The 18,726-nt window shown below is 44.3% G+C and overlaps 1 protein-coding gene and 1 pseudogene across 2 annotated transcripts; both read left to right on the forward strand.

The window, feature by feature from the left end:
• Positions 1 to 6,997: 6,997 nt before the first annotated feature.
• On the forward strand, positions 6,998 to 7,502 carry LOC309815542 (large ribosomal subunit protein eL27-like). Its single transcript, XM_082642409.1, has one exon. It carries the CDS (start codon positions 7,033 to 7,035, stop codon positions 7,441 to 7,443), a length of 411 nt encoding a protein of 136 aa, XP_082498535.1. The 5' UTR covers positions 6,998 to 7,032; the 3' UTR covers positions 7,444 to 7,502.
• Positions 7,503 to 17,545: 10,043 nt separating this feature from the next.
• LOC309815681 (CDC42 small effector protein 1-like) lies at positions 17,546 to 17,783 on the forward strand (annotated as a pseudogene). The gene has a single exon. The product of its transcript is annotated as a CDC42 small effector protein 1-like (transcript).
• Positions 17,784 to 18,726: the final 943 nt, after the last annotated feature.

Raw genomic sequence — 18,726 nt, forward strand, 5'->3', positions numbered from 1 at the left:
TGATGATTCATGGTAAATAAGGGTACACAATGTGCAACAGAACAAGCACAGATGCGAAACCTGACCTCAAACTGCTTATCATCCAAAAATGTTAAGGCAAAGGTAAAGAGGTAGTGGTCTAATTATTTTAAATATGTGTACAATCTGGGTCGTGAACCTATGCCTACCTTTGGAACAGGGGTCCCTATCCCCTGGGCCACGGACCACTACCAGTCCGTGGCCTGTTAGGAAACGGGCCGCCCAGCAGGAGGTGAGCAGTGGGCGAGTGAGTGAAGCTTCACCTGTATTTACAGCCACTCCCCATTGTTCTCATTACCGCCTGAGCTCCACCTCCTGTCAGATCTGCAGCAGCCTTAGATTCTCATCGGAGCGCGAACCTTGCTGTGAACTGCACATGCGAGGGATCTAGGTTGCGTGCTCCTTATAAGAATCTAATGCCTGATGGTCTGAGGTGGAGCTGAGGCAGTGACGCTAGCACTGGGGAGGGGCTGCAAATACAGATTATCATTAGCAGAGAGGTTTGACTGCACAGAGACCATAATAAACCAATTGCTTGCAGACTCATACCAAAACCCTATCCGTGAGTGGCAAGTGACAGTTAAGCTGCATCTGGCGGCAGGCTTTATAGTGGCAAGTGAGTTGATGTACTTCAATTGTACAGCTGCATCTGGTAGCAGGCATTAAGTCAGAATCTGACACTTATTTTAGTCTGCGAGCGGCCTGCCCATTATTTTATTTACCACTTCCATCTTTGCCTCTTTTCTGCACTGCACACTTGTCTCAGTCACAGTTTTGGTAAGCCCACATGCTAACCCTAGCCAAAATGAGTAAAAAACAAATGTCACTGGAGCTTCTTTGAAAAGGAGGAAAGACCCAATGATGAGGCAGCAGAAGACTCTAAGACTGCCAACAAAAAGAAAGCTGCATTTAAAAGAAAATACCAAGAGTCCTCCTTAAATTACAGGTTCATTGCAACAGGTGATTCACATCCTCCAAGCCCACTTTGTATAACATGTGGCGAGCGGTTATCCAATGAAACCATGAAACCTTCAAAACTGCTTCGCCACATGGAGACAAAGCACCCTGCATTAAAAGACAAGCCTCTGGAGTTTTGCAAAAGAAAAAAATGTAAACACGAAGAACAGAAGCAATTGTTGAAGGCCACCACTTCATCAAATGTGTCTGCACTGAGAGCATCATTCTTAGTGGCCAACCACATTGCTAAAGCTAAGAAGCCCTTTACTATGGGTGAAGAGTTGATCCTGCCTGCTGCTAAGGACATTTGTCCTGAACTTTTAGGAGAGGCTGCAGTTCAAAAGGTGGCACGCGTTCCTCTTTCGCTAGCACCCTAACTACATGAATTGATGAAATAGCAGAAGATATTGAGGCACAGTTATTAGAGAGGGTTAATGAGTCACCGTGGTACACAATCCAGGTTGACGAGTCTACCGATGTTGACAGCAAGGCAACAATGCTTGTTTTTGTGCGATATATTTTTCAGGAGGATGTGCATGAGGATATGTTATGTGCACTTTTGTTGCCAACCAACACCACAGCTACAGAACTATTCTTTGAATGATTACATATCAGGAAAACTGAATTGGTCATTTTGTGTCGGTATATGCATGGAGAGAGCAGCTGCCATGACTGGATGGCTTTCTGGTTTCACTACTCAGGTCAAAGAGGTCCTTTCTGAATGTGACTCTATGCACTGTGTCATCCATAGAGAAATGCTGGCTAGCCAATAAGCGTCACCTGAACTTAACAACGTTTTGCAGGATGTGATTGATATAATCAACCACATTAAAGTACATGCCCTTAACTCACGTCTGTTTGTGCAGCTCTGTGAGGAGATGGACCCAGAGCACACACGTCTTCTCTCATACACAGAAGTGAGATGGCTTTCTAAAGGTAGATCACTGGCCAGGGTTTTTGAATTACGAGAGCCACTCTAGAGATTTCTTTTAGAAAAACAGTCACCACTGACAGCACATTTCAGTAACACAGGATGGGCTGCAAAACTTGCTTACTTGTGTGACATATTCAACCTGATCAGCAAACTCAATCTGTCACTTCAGGGGAGAACAACAACTGCGTTCAAGTCGGCAGATGAAGTGGCTGCATTCAAAGCCAAACTGGAATTATGGGGGAGACAAGTGAACATTGGGATTTTTGACATGTTTCAAACATTAGCAGAGATTTTGAAAGAGCCAGGGCCTTCTTTCTCCCAGCTGGTGTATGATCACCTATCTCAGCTTTCAAAAGAGTTTGAGCATTATTTCCCAACCACAAAAGACCCCCAAAATGGGAAGGAACGGATCCACAACCAATTTGTGAATAAGCCAGGTGAATCAACTTGTCTGTGCTAGAAGAGGATCAGCTGCTTGAGATCGCAAATGACGGTGGCCTTAAAATTATGTTTGAGACAACTTCAAATCTCCATACGTTCTGGATTAAAGTCAAGGTGGAATATCCTGAGATTGCCACAAAAGCACCGAAAAGCCTGCTTCCATTTCCAGCATCCTATCTTTGTGAAGCAGGGTTTTCTGCAGTGACAGCAACCGAAATGAGATTACAGAGTAGACCGGACATAAGCAACACACTTTGGGTGTCACTGTCTCCCGTCACCCCCAGATGGGACCATCTAGTTGCAGGAAAACAAGCTCAGGGTTCCCTGTGATTCTGCATTATAGTGAGCTGTATAATTATTTCATTATATATTACAATGTAATAATAATAGAAATAAAGTGCACAATAAATGTAATGCACTTGAATCATCCCAAAACCATCCCCGCCCCCCACCGTCCATGGAAAAATTGTCTTCCACAAAACCAGCCCCTTGTGCCCAAAAGGTTGGGGACCACTACTTTAGCGCATTTGCCCACCCCCTCTTCATGAGGACTTCTCACCCACTCCACTCCGAGGATGTGACCTGCAGGTTTATTTGTACTGTCCCAGAATCTATCCATCCTCTTTAGCCACAGCCAATTGGACCAGACATGGGCACCTGACTCAGGCTGGACCAATCAGATGCTCTGGATTTGGAATTGAGCTGCAGTTAAACCAGAGCTCCAAACCAGAGGACATACAGTGCTGCCTGCCCAGCTATTTGGGGTGCAGAGGAGTGGGGAAGCAGAGAAAAGTGGATTGCAGGGAGAAAGAAGAGATACAATAAACTATCGTGGCGGGAGAGGGGTTGGCAAGAAGAAAGATCAGTTACTGGTGCCTTTCACAATTCTGTTTCCAATCCTCTGGAAAGATCTGATACATTCCCTGCTCAAGTCTGGCCTGCTCTTTATGACAAAACACCATGTTTTGTTCATGTTGCTTTGGGCGGATTTCTGAGGTTCCAGGACTAGGACACAAGGGCTCTGGTATTTGGGCAGCTCTGTCTTCACTCCCCCAGTGCCTTTGGAAAAGGAGAGAGGGTGCTAATGAGCCCGGCCCTCGGATGAGTGGGAATGCCCTGCAGCAATCCAAATCCACGGGCATTGCCCACTGAGGTTTTAGCTCTGAGTGCCGGGGCTTGCAAGCTGCTGGTGTGTCAGGGTGTTAAAGTGGTTCTTTAAAAAGGCAGCAAGACACCGTGAATGATATTTGAGTGTCAACAATACAAAATTAAGCCTGTGGAAAATTTTAATTATGATAACCAACACAGGAAATTGCATTTATGTATGGAAACTAAATTTAGAAGCCTGGACAGATTGACAGGCTCCTTCCTAAAACCATGTAAATAGCCCATGCCAGGTGCCAGGAAGTAACTGCAGTAGAGGGACTGGCTAGGCAGGCAGGCAGGCCTTTTTGCTGTGCTAAAGTCTGAAGAAAGAAAAAGGGCTTTCTCTAGGTAAATTATTTTTTCAGAAGTGTTATCTTCCAGGGTTAGAGAGAATTAACAGATTTTAAAAGAAACATTTTCGAGGCAGTGCCTATTCTTTCCTTCCCTGCTTTGTGTTGTAAACAAGGAAGGGTGTGGTCAGGATTTGGATTTGCTCTGGGCAGTGTTTATGCAGCCTGGCCAGCTGCTAGAGGCAGGACCCAGTGGAAGAGGGAAAGTGTGAGAGTGGGTGAGGGGAAATCTCTGTGCCCCCTACTCTTAGGGTTCCTTCCTTCCCACGGCATTCCTCTTCAGCTTCAATTTCCAAATTGGGGTCAGAGGCAGAGGGGGACATTAATGGTGGTTGAGTAGCGCAAGGACATTGGACTCAGGCAGACATGTTTGAAGCCCTGGTACTGTGACCAGTGCCACTCTCAGAGCCAGGCAACTGGGCCCTCTGCCCTGGGCCATGAGCTCCAGAGGGTCCCACTGCGGCCCTCCTCAAGGCGTGCTCCACCCCATGGAGTGAAGGTCAAAAACCAGGTCAAAAAACATGCCCACCAGAGCCCATATCCCTCCCCCTAGACCATAATAAGACACCAGAATTCCCCTGTCAGTAGCCCTGAGCCTGCTTCCAGGACCTGTGCAGGCCACTCCCAGGTGTGTCCTCCCCGGGGTATGCATACCCTAGGTTTCAGGGTGGCTTAGGGCAGCTATTTGTAGAGAGTATGGATAGGAGTAGGTCATGCACACTAGAGTATCTGGATGTGAGTTTCAGGGGTGAGAAGAGAAGGGTACTGGGCCAGGGACTGGGGTATGACTCTCTGTGCCCCACCTCTTCTGGCTCAGACCAAGAAGTCTGAAAATTCTAAATTTGAATCTGGTCTTCCAGGTTGTTTTAAAGATTTTTCAAAACAACGGAAGAGAGCACATTTTGTTTAACTTTAGCTTGATGTAAAAGTTTTGCCATGGAATATGGGTCTCTGTACTCTTGCTCCAGCTCCCCCAAATGTTAGGGGTGGGCCATGCCACCACTTCAACACTGTGTGACCTTCGATACATTACTTGCCTCTGAGCCTCAACTTCCTTCTCTGCAAAATGAAGGTAATATCAGTAGTAGTTATTTTGAGAATTTAAAATGTAATTAATTTAATTATCGTTATATGCCCTTTGCAAGTTACTTAAACTCTCTGTGCCTCAGTTTTTTCATCTGTCAAGTGGGAGGATACAAATTGTACCTGTCTTATAGGATGTTATCGGTTAATGCACATGCAAGTCTTAGAACAGTGTCTGGTGCACAGTAAATGCTATGTAAATGTTAGTTGTTGCTGTTGTTATCATTATCCACTGCCCACTATCACCACCTGGCCAATCGGATTAAAGGAAACAGTATATGCAATGTGTAGGTCACAGTGAAACACGCCCCTGCCACATATTTTAGTTACTTTGAGACTTGTCTCATACTCCAGACTCATCCTGTGATTTCAAAATCCCTACCAGACTTCTGAGGAAACATGAAGGCTGTTCCTGTTTCCAACTGCAACTGTTGCTTTGGCCAAGTATAATCTGATGAATACAGACTAAGAGTCCTGTCCTGGGATAACCCTTATTCTTGTCTGTAAAGGGCTTTGAGATTCACTCAGAAAAGCGCAAAATAAATCTTAAATCTCTGGGCAGAGACACAATGGTGGCAACGAGTGAAGAATGCAGGTGGGACATTGGCCCTTCTCTTGAGATGCACTGATTGCCGTTCCTTGCTGTGGAAGGGTTTCTGCAGCCCTGTGCACTGGCAGGCTCTCAGGGCTGGGCTGGGTTTGGGAATTAACTTGAAATATTAATTTTGTAAATATCTAGAGCGGGCTGATCTTCCATAGGAGGAGACTTGATCATATAGGAAGAAGCTATAAGCCACAGAAAGCTACAAAAGGGTTTGCCATCCACAAGTCGCATCTCTTTCTGCTACACAACACTGCCTCTGTGGAGCAGCAGCTCTTCTGCTCAGGACCCAGGCAGCTCACTCGGTTTGCTTCAGCTTTGTACGGGATCACCAACAGGCAGCTTAGGCACCAGCACTCTTCATGGGAATGAAACTTACGAGGGTTCCGAGGGAGGCCATTAGCAAAACATCAAGCATCAAGCCCTTAGCTCCTTACCTTCAGGAGCATCCTTTCCCCAAGGGTTCATTGCAGACAGGTTCTTCCTACATCTCCAAGCTCTGTGGATACCTTATCTTAGGAACATGCTATTCTTTATTCGTATTAAGACACGGGTAACTAAGAACAGCATACAGTATTATACCTCTCTCAAATATTTTCATTTTAAAAAGGCATATCAAAGCCCTAAGCCAAAGAAATAAGGCAATTTCAGACAGCATTTAGCAGTTAGAGAGGGTTTTTATCAGGATGGTAGTCCCGGGAACTGTAAGCCTATTCCAAAGTCCTTCTCATCTCAGGATCCATTTACTCAGCCTAGACAATTTTCTACCTGTGCTTTTAGGTATGATATTAGGGATCAACTCCACAAGGTCACTGACATCACTGTGGTTTGGGGCCAGTCATACAACTATTCCCCAGGGCCTATGAACAGTGACCACTAAATCCACGTGGCTATGGTTTCCAGCGAGGCCTTTGCTTTGGAGTTCCCTTCTCCTATGGTCAACAGCTTTGAGTGCTACAGACACTCATGGAATGGTGCCTGTGCCACCTTTTACTTGTGTTTTGTGGTTCTGACCACATATGTGCACTCCTACATCATAGGAATGGGATTATTTTAACATCTAGAAAATGCTAGAGTGAGGAAAAGCAGAGCCATGGGGTTGCCAGTAAGGGTGCCTACTTTGATTGGCTTGAGCAGTGCCTTTAATATCCTATTTGATGCTGGATGTAAATATGTAAGTTGATTTGTATGCTATGCTGAACAAGCCCAGCAATAAATTATAAACATCTTTGTGACATTTCTTAAAGGAAGTAGTTGCTATGTGTGATGTGACTAGTAACCACTTTTTCAAGAGTTAAGCATCTGAGCTATTTAAATTCCTCCGCAAAGTATGAAAAGCAAATTAAGTCATCATGGCACAATCACTCAAATCAGAAGGATGAGGAGTGCAGTAGTTTTTTGTTTTTTTTTTTCTTTCTTCTAACGGGTGAGGTGGTAGGGGAACATCAAATCTGATTGTCAAAATTCAGTCAAGGCTGTAGTCCCAAGAGGTTGCTGCAGACATGGGCAAGTTCATGAAACCCGGGAAGGTGGTGCTGGTCCTGGCCGGTCGCTACTCCGGACGCAAAGCGGTCATCGTGAAGAACATTGATGATGGCACCTCAGACCGACCCTACAGCCATGCTCTGGTGGCTGGAATTGATTGCTATCCCTGCAAAGTGACAGCTGCCATGGGCAAGAAGAAAATTGCCAAGAGGTCAAAGATCAAGTCTTTCGTGAAAGTTTATAATTATAATCACCTCATGCCCACAAGGTACTCTGTGGATATCCCCTTGGACAAAACTGTTGTCAACAAGGATGTCTTCAGAGACCCTGCTCTCAAACGCAAGGCCCGACAAGAGGCCAAGGTCAAGTTTGAGGAGAGATACAAGACCGGCAAGAACAAATGGTTCTTTCAGAAGCTGCGGTTTTAGGTCTTTCTTGTTTCAGTCATTAAAAATACAAAAAAAAAAAAAAAAATTCAGTCAAAATCTCTAGCAATTAAAAGTTTTTAGGAGATAAATATCCCTGACAGATGACTAGCTAGGATGAATATCCTTGTGGTACAATCAAATCAACATGTATAATTTTTGAATGCTAACTCTTCGCTGTGTACTACAGAGTGTGTGTAAGTCCAGGGCGTGGGGAGACCATTGTATGAATGTGTTACGGGTGTGTCCATGAAACAGCAGAAATATTTTTCTCAATGTTCTGTTTATGAAGCTAGTTCATTGGACAGCTGCTGAGGAGTCCAACCAAAGGATATGATCGTCAGTATGTTTCATCCATAAGACCAAATTTGAACGAATTTAACAGTGGTACAATAAGCCATAGACTGTGCCAGTTCTTTTCTGTTCAAAAGAAAACAGAGATATTGCTAGGTTATTTCCCATGAAGGAAAAGTTTTGATTCAATCCTGAGCGTACCTTGGTTTATTTGTAGAGCAATTTCCTGTTTTTCTTATCAAAATATTTCAGCTGTAGCTTAAATTCAGAAGGTATTGATGGCTCTATCCCAACCAAGTCAGATGAGTGTGTTTAATAACAGCTCTCAAGCAGATCCACTATGTTAGCAAGTAAAAAAAATAAAGGGAAAAATATTTTTATTCCAGTGAGTATCTCCCATGGGAAAAAAGGCAGTTGGAAAGAATAGCCGTGACGAGACAAAATTAATATATCCATGTTATATAACAACCCAAAGAGCGGCCGTGTAACGTTTCTATGTTTTCTTTTACAAATAATGTGCATTTTTTTCTTTGAATACGCGTTTATGCTTGAGTGGACAGCAGTCAAGCCTTAAAGGCATAGGCTAGATGATTGATTTCTGCCCCTTTAAGGAGATTTTACATATCTCTGCCCAGTGCCATTATGTGTTGATTTCAGAGTTTATCACTCAGAAAGTATGCTTGTTTCCTTATTTTCTATTTCTTGTGTTTATTTCTCTATTTCCTATTTCGTGGCTGTTTGGGGGGCTGGGTGTTGACATCTTACTTTTGCCCTCATGAACCTCATGATTTCACATATGAGAAATCAAATTCCGAGGTAATGTCTTCTAACTCCCTCTGAGCAACATATGAAAATGTTTTATTATCAGAGACTGAATGTATTTCAGATTGCTGACAGATCCAGCTCTGAGCTATCAAAAGTTAGAGACTTTTTTCCCTCTGTTTCTTTCTATAGAGGAGTCAATAGTATTGAACAAGAAAGAACTGCATTACTTTTAGGGCAGAGGAGTGCGGGCAGCACTTAGGAGAAGTAAGAGAGTTAATCACGCGTCCTAAATGCAGCTGGCGGCCATGTACCTAGTGCATCCAGTTAACTAATCTTTCATTTTTGTAATGGGCACAGAGCCAGCACATCCAGGGACCAGGAGAGATGATTAGGGAGAACGTTGTAAAACTGTTGAACGTAATTCCCTATCACCAGATATAGACGTCTCTGAAGCTGACAATCTTATTCATAGGAAATGCAAAGACATGGTCCAAATTGTGAGAAAAGGAATCCAACTTGGTTGGGGTAGGAAAGGCAAAATGAAAACAATGAAACTTTGGCCCACAAGTCCTTTCTGTTTGGAAAGATTTCTAAAGAGTGAACTTAGGCCTGCAGTACACCTAACAGTGCGATCTGCAGGCTGCTAGCGGGCCACCACGCAACCAAACCCCGCAGCTCAAGGTGGGAGAAAATTAAGTGGACAAAGTCTACCTTCCGAAGATGCTCTTCTTGTCAGAGCTTCCTGAGACCTTCCAGAGTGATGGGTTCCACACTATGTCCAGTCATTGCGGAGGGGGAGAAGGGAGATTTGGCCACCTGTAGACACTGGGTTTAATAATCTACAGCCTATTTCCAGCTTCAGAACAATTTCTGCTTCTACCTTATAACCCACCACAGCCCAATTTTAAAGAATCTTAATGTGGTTTATTTTTTGGAAAGAAAATGACCACAGAGAAAACATTTTTTAAAACAACCACTTTCAAATTATACATACAGTGTATGTGTATGTATGAATACATATATTTTATTCACACTAGAGATTTAAGTCAAGCAGGTGTTCTGGCTCTTTTCCCTATATGGAAAGTTCAAAGAGGAGGGTCTAAACATGGCTTCTTCCTAAGTTAGGCATATTCTTTGGAGCACATTTCGCAGGATGTTACTTAGGTGCTCTAATTAGCTGGACAAAATAATAATTACAAGTACATAAAACAAATGGTTAATTTCTTTAGTATAAAAATGAGTCTTAGATATCAGTAAGTAAAGGATAATCCTGTAGGAAAATAGGCAAAGGATATATACAGATAGCTCAGAAAAAGGAACAAAAACAGGAAATAGACATACAAAAATATACTCAACTTCGCTCATAGTTTAAAAATTCAAATGATGATGAGATAGCAATTTTCACTTCCAATTGGCAAAGATTAAAAAGAGTAGTAATACCAGGATAAGATGTGAGGAAACAGTCACTCTCACGCATTGTTGGTGAATGTATTGACTGATGTAATGTTTTTGTGGTGGCAAGTTTGTAATATCAAAGTTGATCCAGGAATTTTACTCCGGAAGGTAACCAGAAACACATAAGTACACAAAGACAAATTTACATAGATGATGATTGCAGCATAGTTCCTAATAGCCAGAAACTGGAAACAAACCACTAAAAAAAATGAGGTAGATCTAAATGTACTCACACAAGAAAGTGTTCTAAGATATGGCAACAAGTGAAAACAGCAAGTTACAAAAATGATATAGAAAATGGTTCCATTTTTGTTATATGCAAATGAAAAAAATCTGATGGCATATATACTAAAATGTAAATACTGATTATTTCTGGGAGTGACATTTTGGAGCACCTTCCATTTCTCCTTATGTATTTCTGTAATATTTGATCACATGTTAAAGGTAAAATAAAAATACTTTTAAAAAATAACAGTATGAACATCACTGAAGTTGTTTTTCTGACAAACATATTAGATCTGAATCTCAACATGAGGAAACAATCCTGTAAATTCAGATTATATAATATTCTACAGTACAATCAACCCAGACTCCTCAAATTTATCAATGTTATGAAAAATGGGAAGAGACTGTTCTAGATTAAGAATAACTAAAGAGAAATAATAACTAGCAATGTGTGATCTTTGGATCCTGCACACATAAAAAACATTATAAAAGACCTTGTAGGACACAATTGCCTTGGTGAATCTAGGTGAAAGAATAGGATTTCTAGAATTATATTTTGGGAAATATTAGTATAGGAAATGCCTCTTTAACTGAAATATATTGATGGCCTATCGATGCTAGGTGGTCCCATGGATATATTACCTCTTAAAAAAGGAAGATGACTTCTTATTGGAGCTAAAACTCTAATTATTACTATTATTGCTGAGAAATACCAATAGATTCAATTCTAGAGTATCTTAGCTGGTTATAGATTTCCAATTAGTGCCTAGATGCCAACTAGGATTTATTATGAAGTTGGGGAATTTCAGAGCTGGAGGGTTTCTTTCAGGTTGCATGGGCTCAACCCTCATGATTTTACAGATGAGCAAAAGGGACCCAGTTGGGCTATGATGTACCCATAGTCAGTTAAAAGGAAAACTGGTTTTGGAAATCTTGCCTTCAAATTTAGTACCCTAAAGACTTATTTAAAACTAGCTGAAACATCAACAAGGGACTAGGCATCATAATGGCCTGCCCTGAGATGGGCCCCTCCTGCATGGACAAAGTCTTAACCCTTGGGGAATAAAATGCATGATAATCCTCAAGGCACACAGAGCCTCCACCTCAGCACTTGTGATAATGCAGGCAGGCTGTGAGTCCAGGTCAAACCAAGACATGCCATTTGCTTGACTTTTTTATTACATAAGAAAGCATGAGGGGGACATCCCTGGTAGTGCGGTGGTTGAGAATCTGCCTGCCAATGCAGGGGACACGGGTTCGATCCCTGGTCTGGGAAGATCCCACATGCCGCGGAGCAACTAAGCCTGTGTGCCACAACTACTGAGCCTGCACCCTAGAGCCCGCGAACCACAACTACTGACCCTGAGTGCCACAACTACTGAAGCCCACTCGCCTAGAGCCTGAACTCTGCAACAAGAGAAGCCACCGCAATGAGAAGCCCACACACCGCAATGAAGAGTAGCCCCCGCTCACCGCAACTAGAGAAAGATCTTTGCAAAGATTCAATGCAGGGTTTCCCTGGTGGCGCAGTGGTTGAGAGTCCGCCTGTCGATGCAGGGGGACACGGGTTCGTGCCCCGGTCCGCGAAGGTCCCACATGCCGTGGAGCGGCTAGGCGCATGAGTCATGGCCACTGAGCCTGCGCGTCGGGAGCCTGCGCGTCTGGAGCCTGCGCGTCCGGAGCCTGTGCTTCGTAACGGGAGAGGCCAGGACGGTGAAAAGCTCGCGTATCGCAAAAAAAAAAAAAAAAAAAAAAAAGATCCAATGCAGCCATAAATAAGTAAATTTTTTTAAAAAAAGCAAGAGGAGTTCAAGCCAACACTTTTTTTCTCCCTAAGAAATACAAAAGAGAAAAGTGCCTGCTTATGGAAGGTAGATAACAAAAGAGTCCTAAGTCCTTTACTATCCTCCTGATAAACATCTCCCTCACAACATTCCCAGCAGGCCTCACCCCATCTGGTAGAATGGTAGGAGAGACAGTAAATCATTTATCCTTTATAAAAGTTCTGTACCTCCTTCTTGACTGGACTAAGACTCCAGATTTACATCCCCTATTTTATATTTCCTTCTGAGAATAACTCCTGCCCTACACGGTGAATTTAAGGAAATCAAAACCCCCTGTTTGTAAAATGATTTCTCTGACTGGCTCATGCTGATTCCCCAGGGGCCAGTGGAATGTCCTATAATGGTGACGGTGAGAGTGTGACTTCTTGTAGTGGGACAGGTACTGGGGGTGGGGCAGGCAAAGGGCTCTAGAGGACACAGCACAAAGGTGAACAAGGCTAATGTTTGTTGAGGGAAGCCCAAGTCAAATAGCTGGAAGAACACATACGATGTCAAGTCAGGAGGCTACTGAGATTGGGGTTGTTCAGTTTGGGACTGAATGGAAATGGGCTCGTAGGACAGACAGTTTAGAGCCAGGCAAGGTCTCTTGGAAGACAGTCCCAGATTCTAGCTGGCATATACAGCTCACCATTTGTGGCTGTCAGGGCCTGGTGTCTTGAAGCAAACAGGATCATGTGGACCCAGAAGAGCCACTGGTCAGTGAACAATAGTAAGAGCACCAGGGCCTGCATTAGAGTCTGGAGTGAAAAGTGGATCCCCACGTAAAAGGAGGTCAGCAGGATGTAAAGTCAAGGATAAACGCATTGTTGCCCCAATAATCAAATCAAGGGAGGAGCAAGAATGCAAGCATGAAGCCCAGGATAGCAGGCAGCCAAGGGGGTCAATCTTGGAGGAGTCCACACAGTGCTGAGGTGGGATGGGTTGGAGTGATGCCAGGGTCAAAGAGTGGATGGTACAGCCACTTTGCATTCTGTTCCTACTGCTCTGAATAGGATGTGTCTTGTGCCATCCAAAGTTCCATCAAAAAATTTGTTTACTCTGTTTCCCTGCAATTAACTGGGAGTATGAAGGAACAAGGAAATGTTTGCTTATGGGGAAGAGTGTGTTTGTGTTGACAGGAAGTTTGAGTTGAAAGGAACCCCAGAATTTCAATCCTGCAGGCATTTCTACTGGAATTTGCTGGAGCAGCAGGAAGGGGAGAATATGGCCACAGGGACTGCACCATGATCAGCTACACCCAGTTCTCCAACTGACTGGTTGGGGATCCATGGGTCAGGCCAAGGTGTTCTGTTTAGAAAAACTGTGAGAATGCACTTGTTTTGGAGAGGGTGGGTAACATTAGCACACACTCAGCTAATGAGACATTTTAACAGCTCAGCTAAGAGACATTTATGCTTAAGCCTGGAGAGAATGGAACGGAGGAACCTTGGGTTCTAGGGAAGGTGAGGTTCCCAGCATGGAAGCCTGAGAACACAGGGCACCAGCAGGGCAGGGGACAAAGGGAGCCTGCACCCTAGGGGTGCTCCAGGGCCTGCTCAGAAGAGGGTAGAGAGTAGGGTCCAGCTGATGGGATGCCAGTGTCCCTACCTTTACCACAACTTGTACCACAGTAGGTCAACCTTTGTTTATTTTGCACATAGGATTTCTGTGATTTTCTTTCACTTGGCTTTAGATCACTTGAAAACCACCACCTTATACCAACAGCACTGAGTGCTGTCCATGTTCTCACCTCTGTGTTAGATGCTTTCTTGGTTATTCATGTAGGACCCTCTTCTCAAGGAGTTTACAGTCTCTCTGAAAATCCCAGTTTTATCTAATGGCAAAAAGGAGAGAACAGGACTTCCCTGGTGGCACAGTAGTTAAGAATCCGCCTGCCAGTGCAGGGGACATGGGTTCGAGCCCTGGTCCGGGAAGATCCCACATGCTGCAGAGCAACTAAGCCCGTGAGCCATAACTACTGAGACCGAGTGCCACAACTACTGAAGCCCGCATGCCTAGAACCTGTGCTCTGCAACAAGAGAAGCCACCACAGTGAAGCCTGTGCACCGCAACCAGGAGTAGCCCCCGCTCGCCACAACTAGAGAAAGCCCACATGCAGCTATGAAGACCCAATGCAGCCAAAAATCAATCAATCAATATATAAATTTATTTTTTAAAAAAGGAGAGAACAATAGGGGAGCACTTAAGTGCTAAGTGTTAGGGGCTAGAAGTGAATCACAATTGCAAGGAAAAAGAGATCCCTGGATTATGGCGGTGAGGGGCCATGTCAAAAAGGTACAGAAATTTCTACCCAAAAAAGTGGCATTTGAGTTGAACCTTAAAGGAGAAGAGGATTTGGAAAAGTGGGGAGGGTATTCTTAGCTTTGAGAACAGCATGAGCAAAGGTATAGGGATAGGAACACTCAAGGCCAGTTTAGAAAATAGTAGATAGAGAAAACATATGGATGACTGACAGTGTTTTCCATTTTCTTTTTTTTTTTTTTTTTTGCGGTACGCGGGCCTCTCCCTGTTGCGGCCTCTCCCGTTGCGGAGCACAGGCTCCGGACGTGCAGGCTCAGCGGCCATGGCTCATGGGCCCAGCCGCTCTGCGGCATGTGGGATCTTCCCAGACCGGGGCACGAACCCATGTCCACTGCATCGGCAGGCGGACTCTCAACCACTGAGCCACCAGGGAATCCCCTCCATTTTCTAAATTACTTATTCAGACTGTATCCTGAGCAAGAGCAATTTCCTGTGGTTTATAAATAGGTCCCAGTTATTTTAGTAGAATGTAACGCTGATGATCATTCATGGAATGTTCCACAGAGACTTCAGTTTCCCAAGGGCCAGGAGAAAATATATAAATGTGTAAGACACGGTGCAGCACATGAAACATCATACATTACCATAGGTTCATAAAACCTAGCAAAAAATTTATGCAGAAACTTAGTGCTACTAACCAGGTAATTGTCTCTCTGTCTCATTCTCCCTCCTGGATTTGTTCCTGATTTACTATGCAAAGTGCATAAGGCTTCAGATGACATGTACCTCTGGATACAAAAGAGCGAGAATAGAAATTGGGAGATTAAAAAAAAAAAAAAAAACAGGCACAAGAGATGAAGCCATTTGTCTGAGCTCACGGAGTGGGGCGGGGCGAGGTTACAATTCAGGGTGCCCATTGCAAGTTTCCTTTCACCCAAGAACTTGAAAACAGAATTCCTACCCACCTCCATAAACTGAGAAGTCACCAGAATTGGACAGAATTCCAATTCCCATGATTCCTAAGACGAGGAGCTTTTCACAAGGCAGGTACGTTTCTTGGGGGCTGGGGATCCCAATTTCCTATACGTGAGAAACATTCCATTGCATACGTACATGTTATATGGTGTCCAAAAGAAAGAAGATATTTATATTGGTAATTAATTAGTTGAGGGATGGATCTGTATTTTGTTGCAATTAGCATTATCCTCAATGTTCCTATTCTATTTTCCAATCTGCTTAAAAGGGATCACTACTGAACATTCCCCAGACTATGATATAACACTACAAGTGATTCTAGACGTTTTTGCAAAATTTGGAGGCTTCACCCACACACCGGTGCTCTAAATAAGAGCAAGTGTTATTAAGCAGCCCTTTCATTCTTAAAATTAGGTCATCTTATTGAGTAATTAAAACCACCACCAATAGCATTTCTGGTCATTCCAATAATCCTCCCCCAAATCCTTAAAATACTACCAGAATTGAAAAGGAAGTTCCACCCAACTTACCAAATGTAATAAAAACTGCCTGAGAAAAGTCCTTTGACAGGCAGAATTTGTAGCCAGTCAGAGTATTATTTTCACATAGTATTTAAGATGTACCGAATCCTTTCTTTTTTTTTTAATTTAATTTATTTTTTGGCTGCGTTGGGTCTTCGTTGCTGCACGCAGGCTTTCTCTAGTTGCGGCGAGCAGGGGCTACTCTTCATTGAGGTGGCTTCTCTTGTTGCGGAGCTCTGGCTCTAAGCATGCGGGCTTCAGTAGTTGTGGCACGTGGGTTCAGTAGCTGCGGTTCATGGGCTTAGTTGCTCTGCGGCATGTGGGATCTTCCTGGCGCAGGGATCTAACCTGTGTTGCCTGCGTTGGCAGGCGGATTCTTAACCACTGCACCACCAGGGAAGCCCCAGAATCCTTTCTTAATGCCTAAGGTTTTACTTGGTTCAGTCATGCTAGGGATAAGTTTTACACATTATGACGATTTTCGGAAGGGAGAGGGTAAAGGTATTCTTTTTTGGACATGCTGTCTTTTATAGTGATATGATAACAACACTGGATTATATATTAAACCACCAGCTAAATACAAATTAAGTTCACAGGCATAATCCAATCAAGCATGACCTACATATATTTTTGGGTTTTGACATCCCAACATCTTAACCTTAGGGTATGAAATAACTGGACTAGGAATTGGGAGAATCTACCATAGAAATCAAATCAGGTTTTTCCATTCTGATCCCTAAAACAAAGACAATTTATTTGTCTTCAAATAAAAAATTCAAATCAAATTCAAATCAAAAATTAAACAAAGACAAAAACAAAAAACAAAACACACCAGCTTTCCGAGATGTGGAAGTTTAGATAATGTTTTTTCTGTGTAGTTCTCAGGAAGTAAGATTCAAGTGCCCTTTGTTTGTATTTGTAAAGAGTGGCCACACACCCAGGTGATCAGGAAACACACCTTTCCTTCCTTTCTCCAGTATGGTCTATGTAGGCTTTCCCAAACTAGTATCCTCCCAGCACTCTCTCCACTGAATGTGACTCGAACAAAGGGCTTAGGGGTGGTGGGAAAGGAGGTATCGTGGTAAAACTAGCTTTGGAAATGTGAGACGTCCACCTTATGAAGCATGGTAGCCTATTAAAGTCTGAGAAAATCTGCAATTAAATTAAGGTCTGTTTTGGATTATCTGAGCATTTCCCAAGCTAGCTTCACCACGGAACTCCATTCCCCTCTAGGCCATGCATTCTGTGAGCTACATTTAGATAAGCAAGAACACTAGCTCAGACACAGGTCCTCAAAGGCTTTCTTTGCCACTTGACAGCTTTGAGAATTTGGGTAAGTTACTTACCCTCTCAGAGTCCTGGTTTCCTCATCTGAATTATGTAGAAAAGAAATCTAGCTCTGCCAGCAGGCCCTTGGCTTCACCACGCCGCCGAGGAGCGAGCCTGGAAAGCCCACATTGGTGGGCCCCAAGTGGGACCCCCCCCCAACCAGCTGCCGCCGGTCGCCTCAATGCCGGAGTAGAATAGGTTTCCAAGTCTGTGGAAGACATAATCTTGTGCCTGCCTGCCCGCCCCACTCTCTGACCTTGCTAGTCTCTCAGGGTCTGAGACGCTGACCTTCACTGCTCAGCTAAGGGCTCCAGAGACTCTACTTTCTCTATACCTGTCCAGCTGAGTAAACCTAGGATGCTGTTACACCTGAGGGGAGTGAGGAGTGGGCGGTCAAGGCACCAGAGTAAGAGGCCTCTGGGGCCTCAGGCAGAGTGAAACTGTAACCAGCAGGGGATGAGTGAATTTTGGCACAAACTGGGCTGCTGCATGGTAGGGAAACCCCAGCTGAGGAAGAAGAGGAGGCGGCTTGACTGGGCCATGATTGGGGAACCAATGAATTTTGTCCACCTGACACATTGGCTCTAGGGAGATGGGGGTTGGAGATAGACTGGCCATGGCAGGTGCAGTTCAGGAGCAGATCAGATTCAAGGGAAACCAAGACAGGCTGTGGAGCAATTCTAGGGGCTTGTAGCTCCAATAGGCATGGTTCTGCTGTATGTCCAAGCGTCACTCTGTCCAGCCCAGAAGAGATGCTGCTCCTATCAGTTTCCCTCCTAGAATCAGTGACCCCGGGGCCCCTCTTTTCCCTATCTAATAGTGCCTCAAAAGGTTTGGGCGCTCGGGGCTTTCCTGGTGGCGCAGTGGTTGAGAGTCCGCCTGCCTATGCAGGGGACACGGGCTCGTGCCCCGGTCCGGGAAGATCCCACATGCCGCGGAGCGGCTGGGCCTGTGAGCCATGGCCGCTGAGCCTGCGCATCCGGAGGCTGTGCTCCGCAACGGGAGAGGCCGCAACAGTGAGAGGCCCGCGTACCGCAAAAAAAAAAAAAAAAAAAAGGTTTGGGCGCCGGACTCCCTCTACCCTCTCTGGCTGTAGCCCCTCCTGGAGATGGGGTCAAGGCAGCAGGACTGACCAAGTGACTACTCGTTAGCCAGAGGAGCCCAGCTGAAGCCCTGAACACTCTCAGATCTGAGATAGGAGTTTTCTTGGACTTGGAATGTGATCCCTTCTCCCGAATGACAGCCTAGGTGCCATATGCTTTTAAACTCTTAAGCTGGAACTCCTTAAATATGGTCGGTAGGTGAGATTACCAAAGCTGAAGCTGGCTTTGCTGAGATGCTCCCTACCTCCCTGCCCTTCTCTTTCCTCCTGGAATGAACTGAGGCAGATGTCAAGCAGGGGCTGGGAGGGTGACCACTGGCTAGTCTACTCTTTCTCTTTAGATCTCAGACTTTAAACTCACAGTCCCTCAATAGCTCTCTGCCAGTACCAGGGTCTTTCTCTAGGTAGGCCTCTAACCCTATGTTTCTGTAGCATTGCTGGCTCCCTAAGATCTTTCCCTTTTTAAAATTTATAAAAACTTTAATTAAAAAGAGAAAATAAATCTATCTCTCATCATATTTTGAAGACATTGTAT

The sequence above is a fragment of the Mesoplodon mirus genome (assembly GCF_964341445.2).
Source record: "Mesoplodon mirus genome assembly, chromosome: 14".
In the NCBI taxonomy this organism is placed as follows: domain Eukaryota; kingdom Metazoa; phylum Chordata; class Mammalia; order Artiodactyla; family Ziphiidae; genus Mesoplodon; species Mesoplodon mirus.

Bases quoted from the DNA above. Each gene is read 5' to 3' on its own strand.
- LOC309815542 (XM_082642409.1), top strand. From the start codon at position 7,033: ATGGGCAAGTTCATGAAACCCGGGAAGGTGGTGCTGGTCCTGGCCGGT.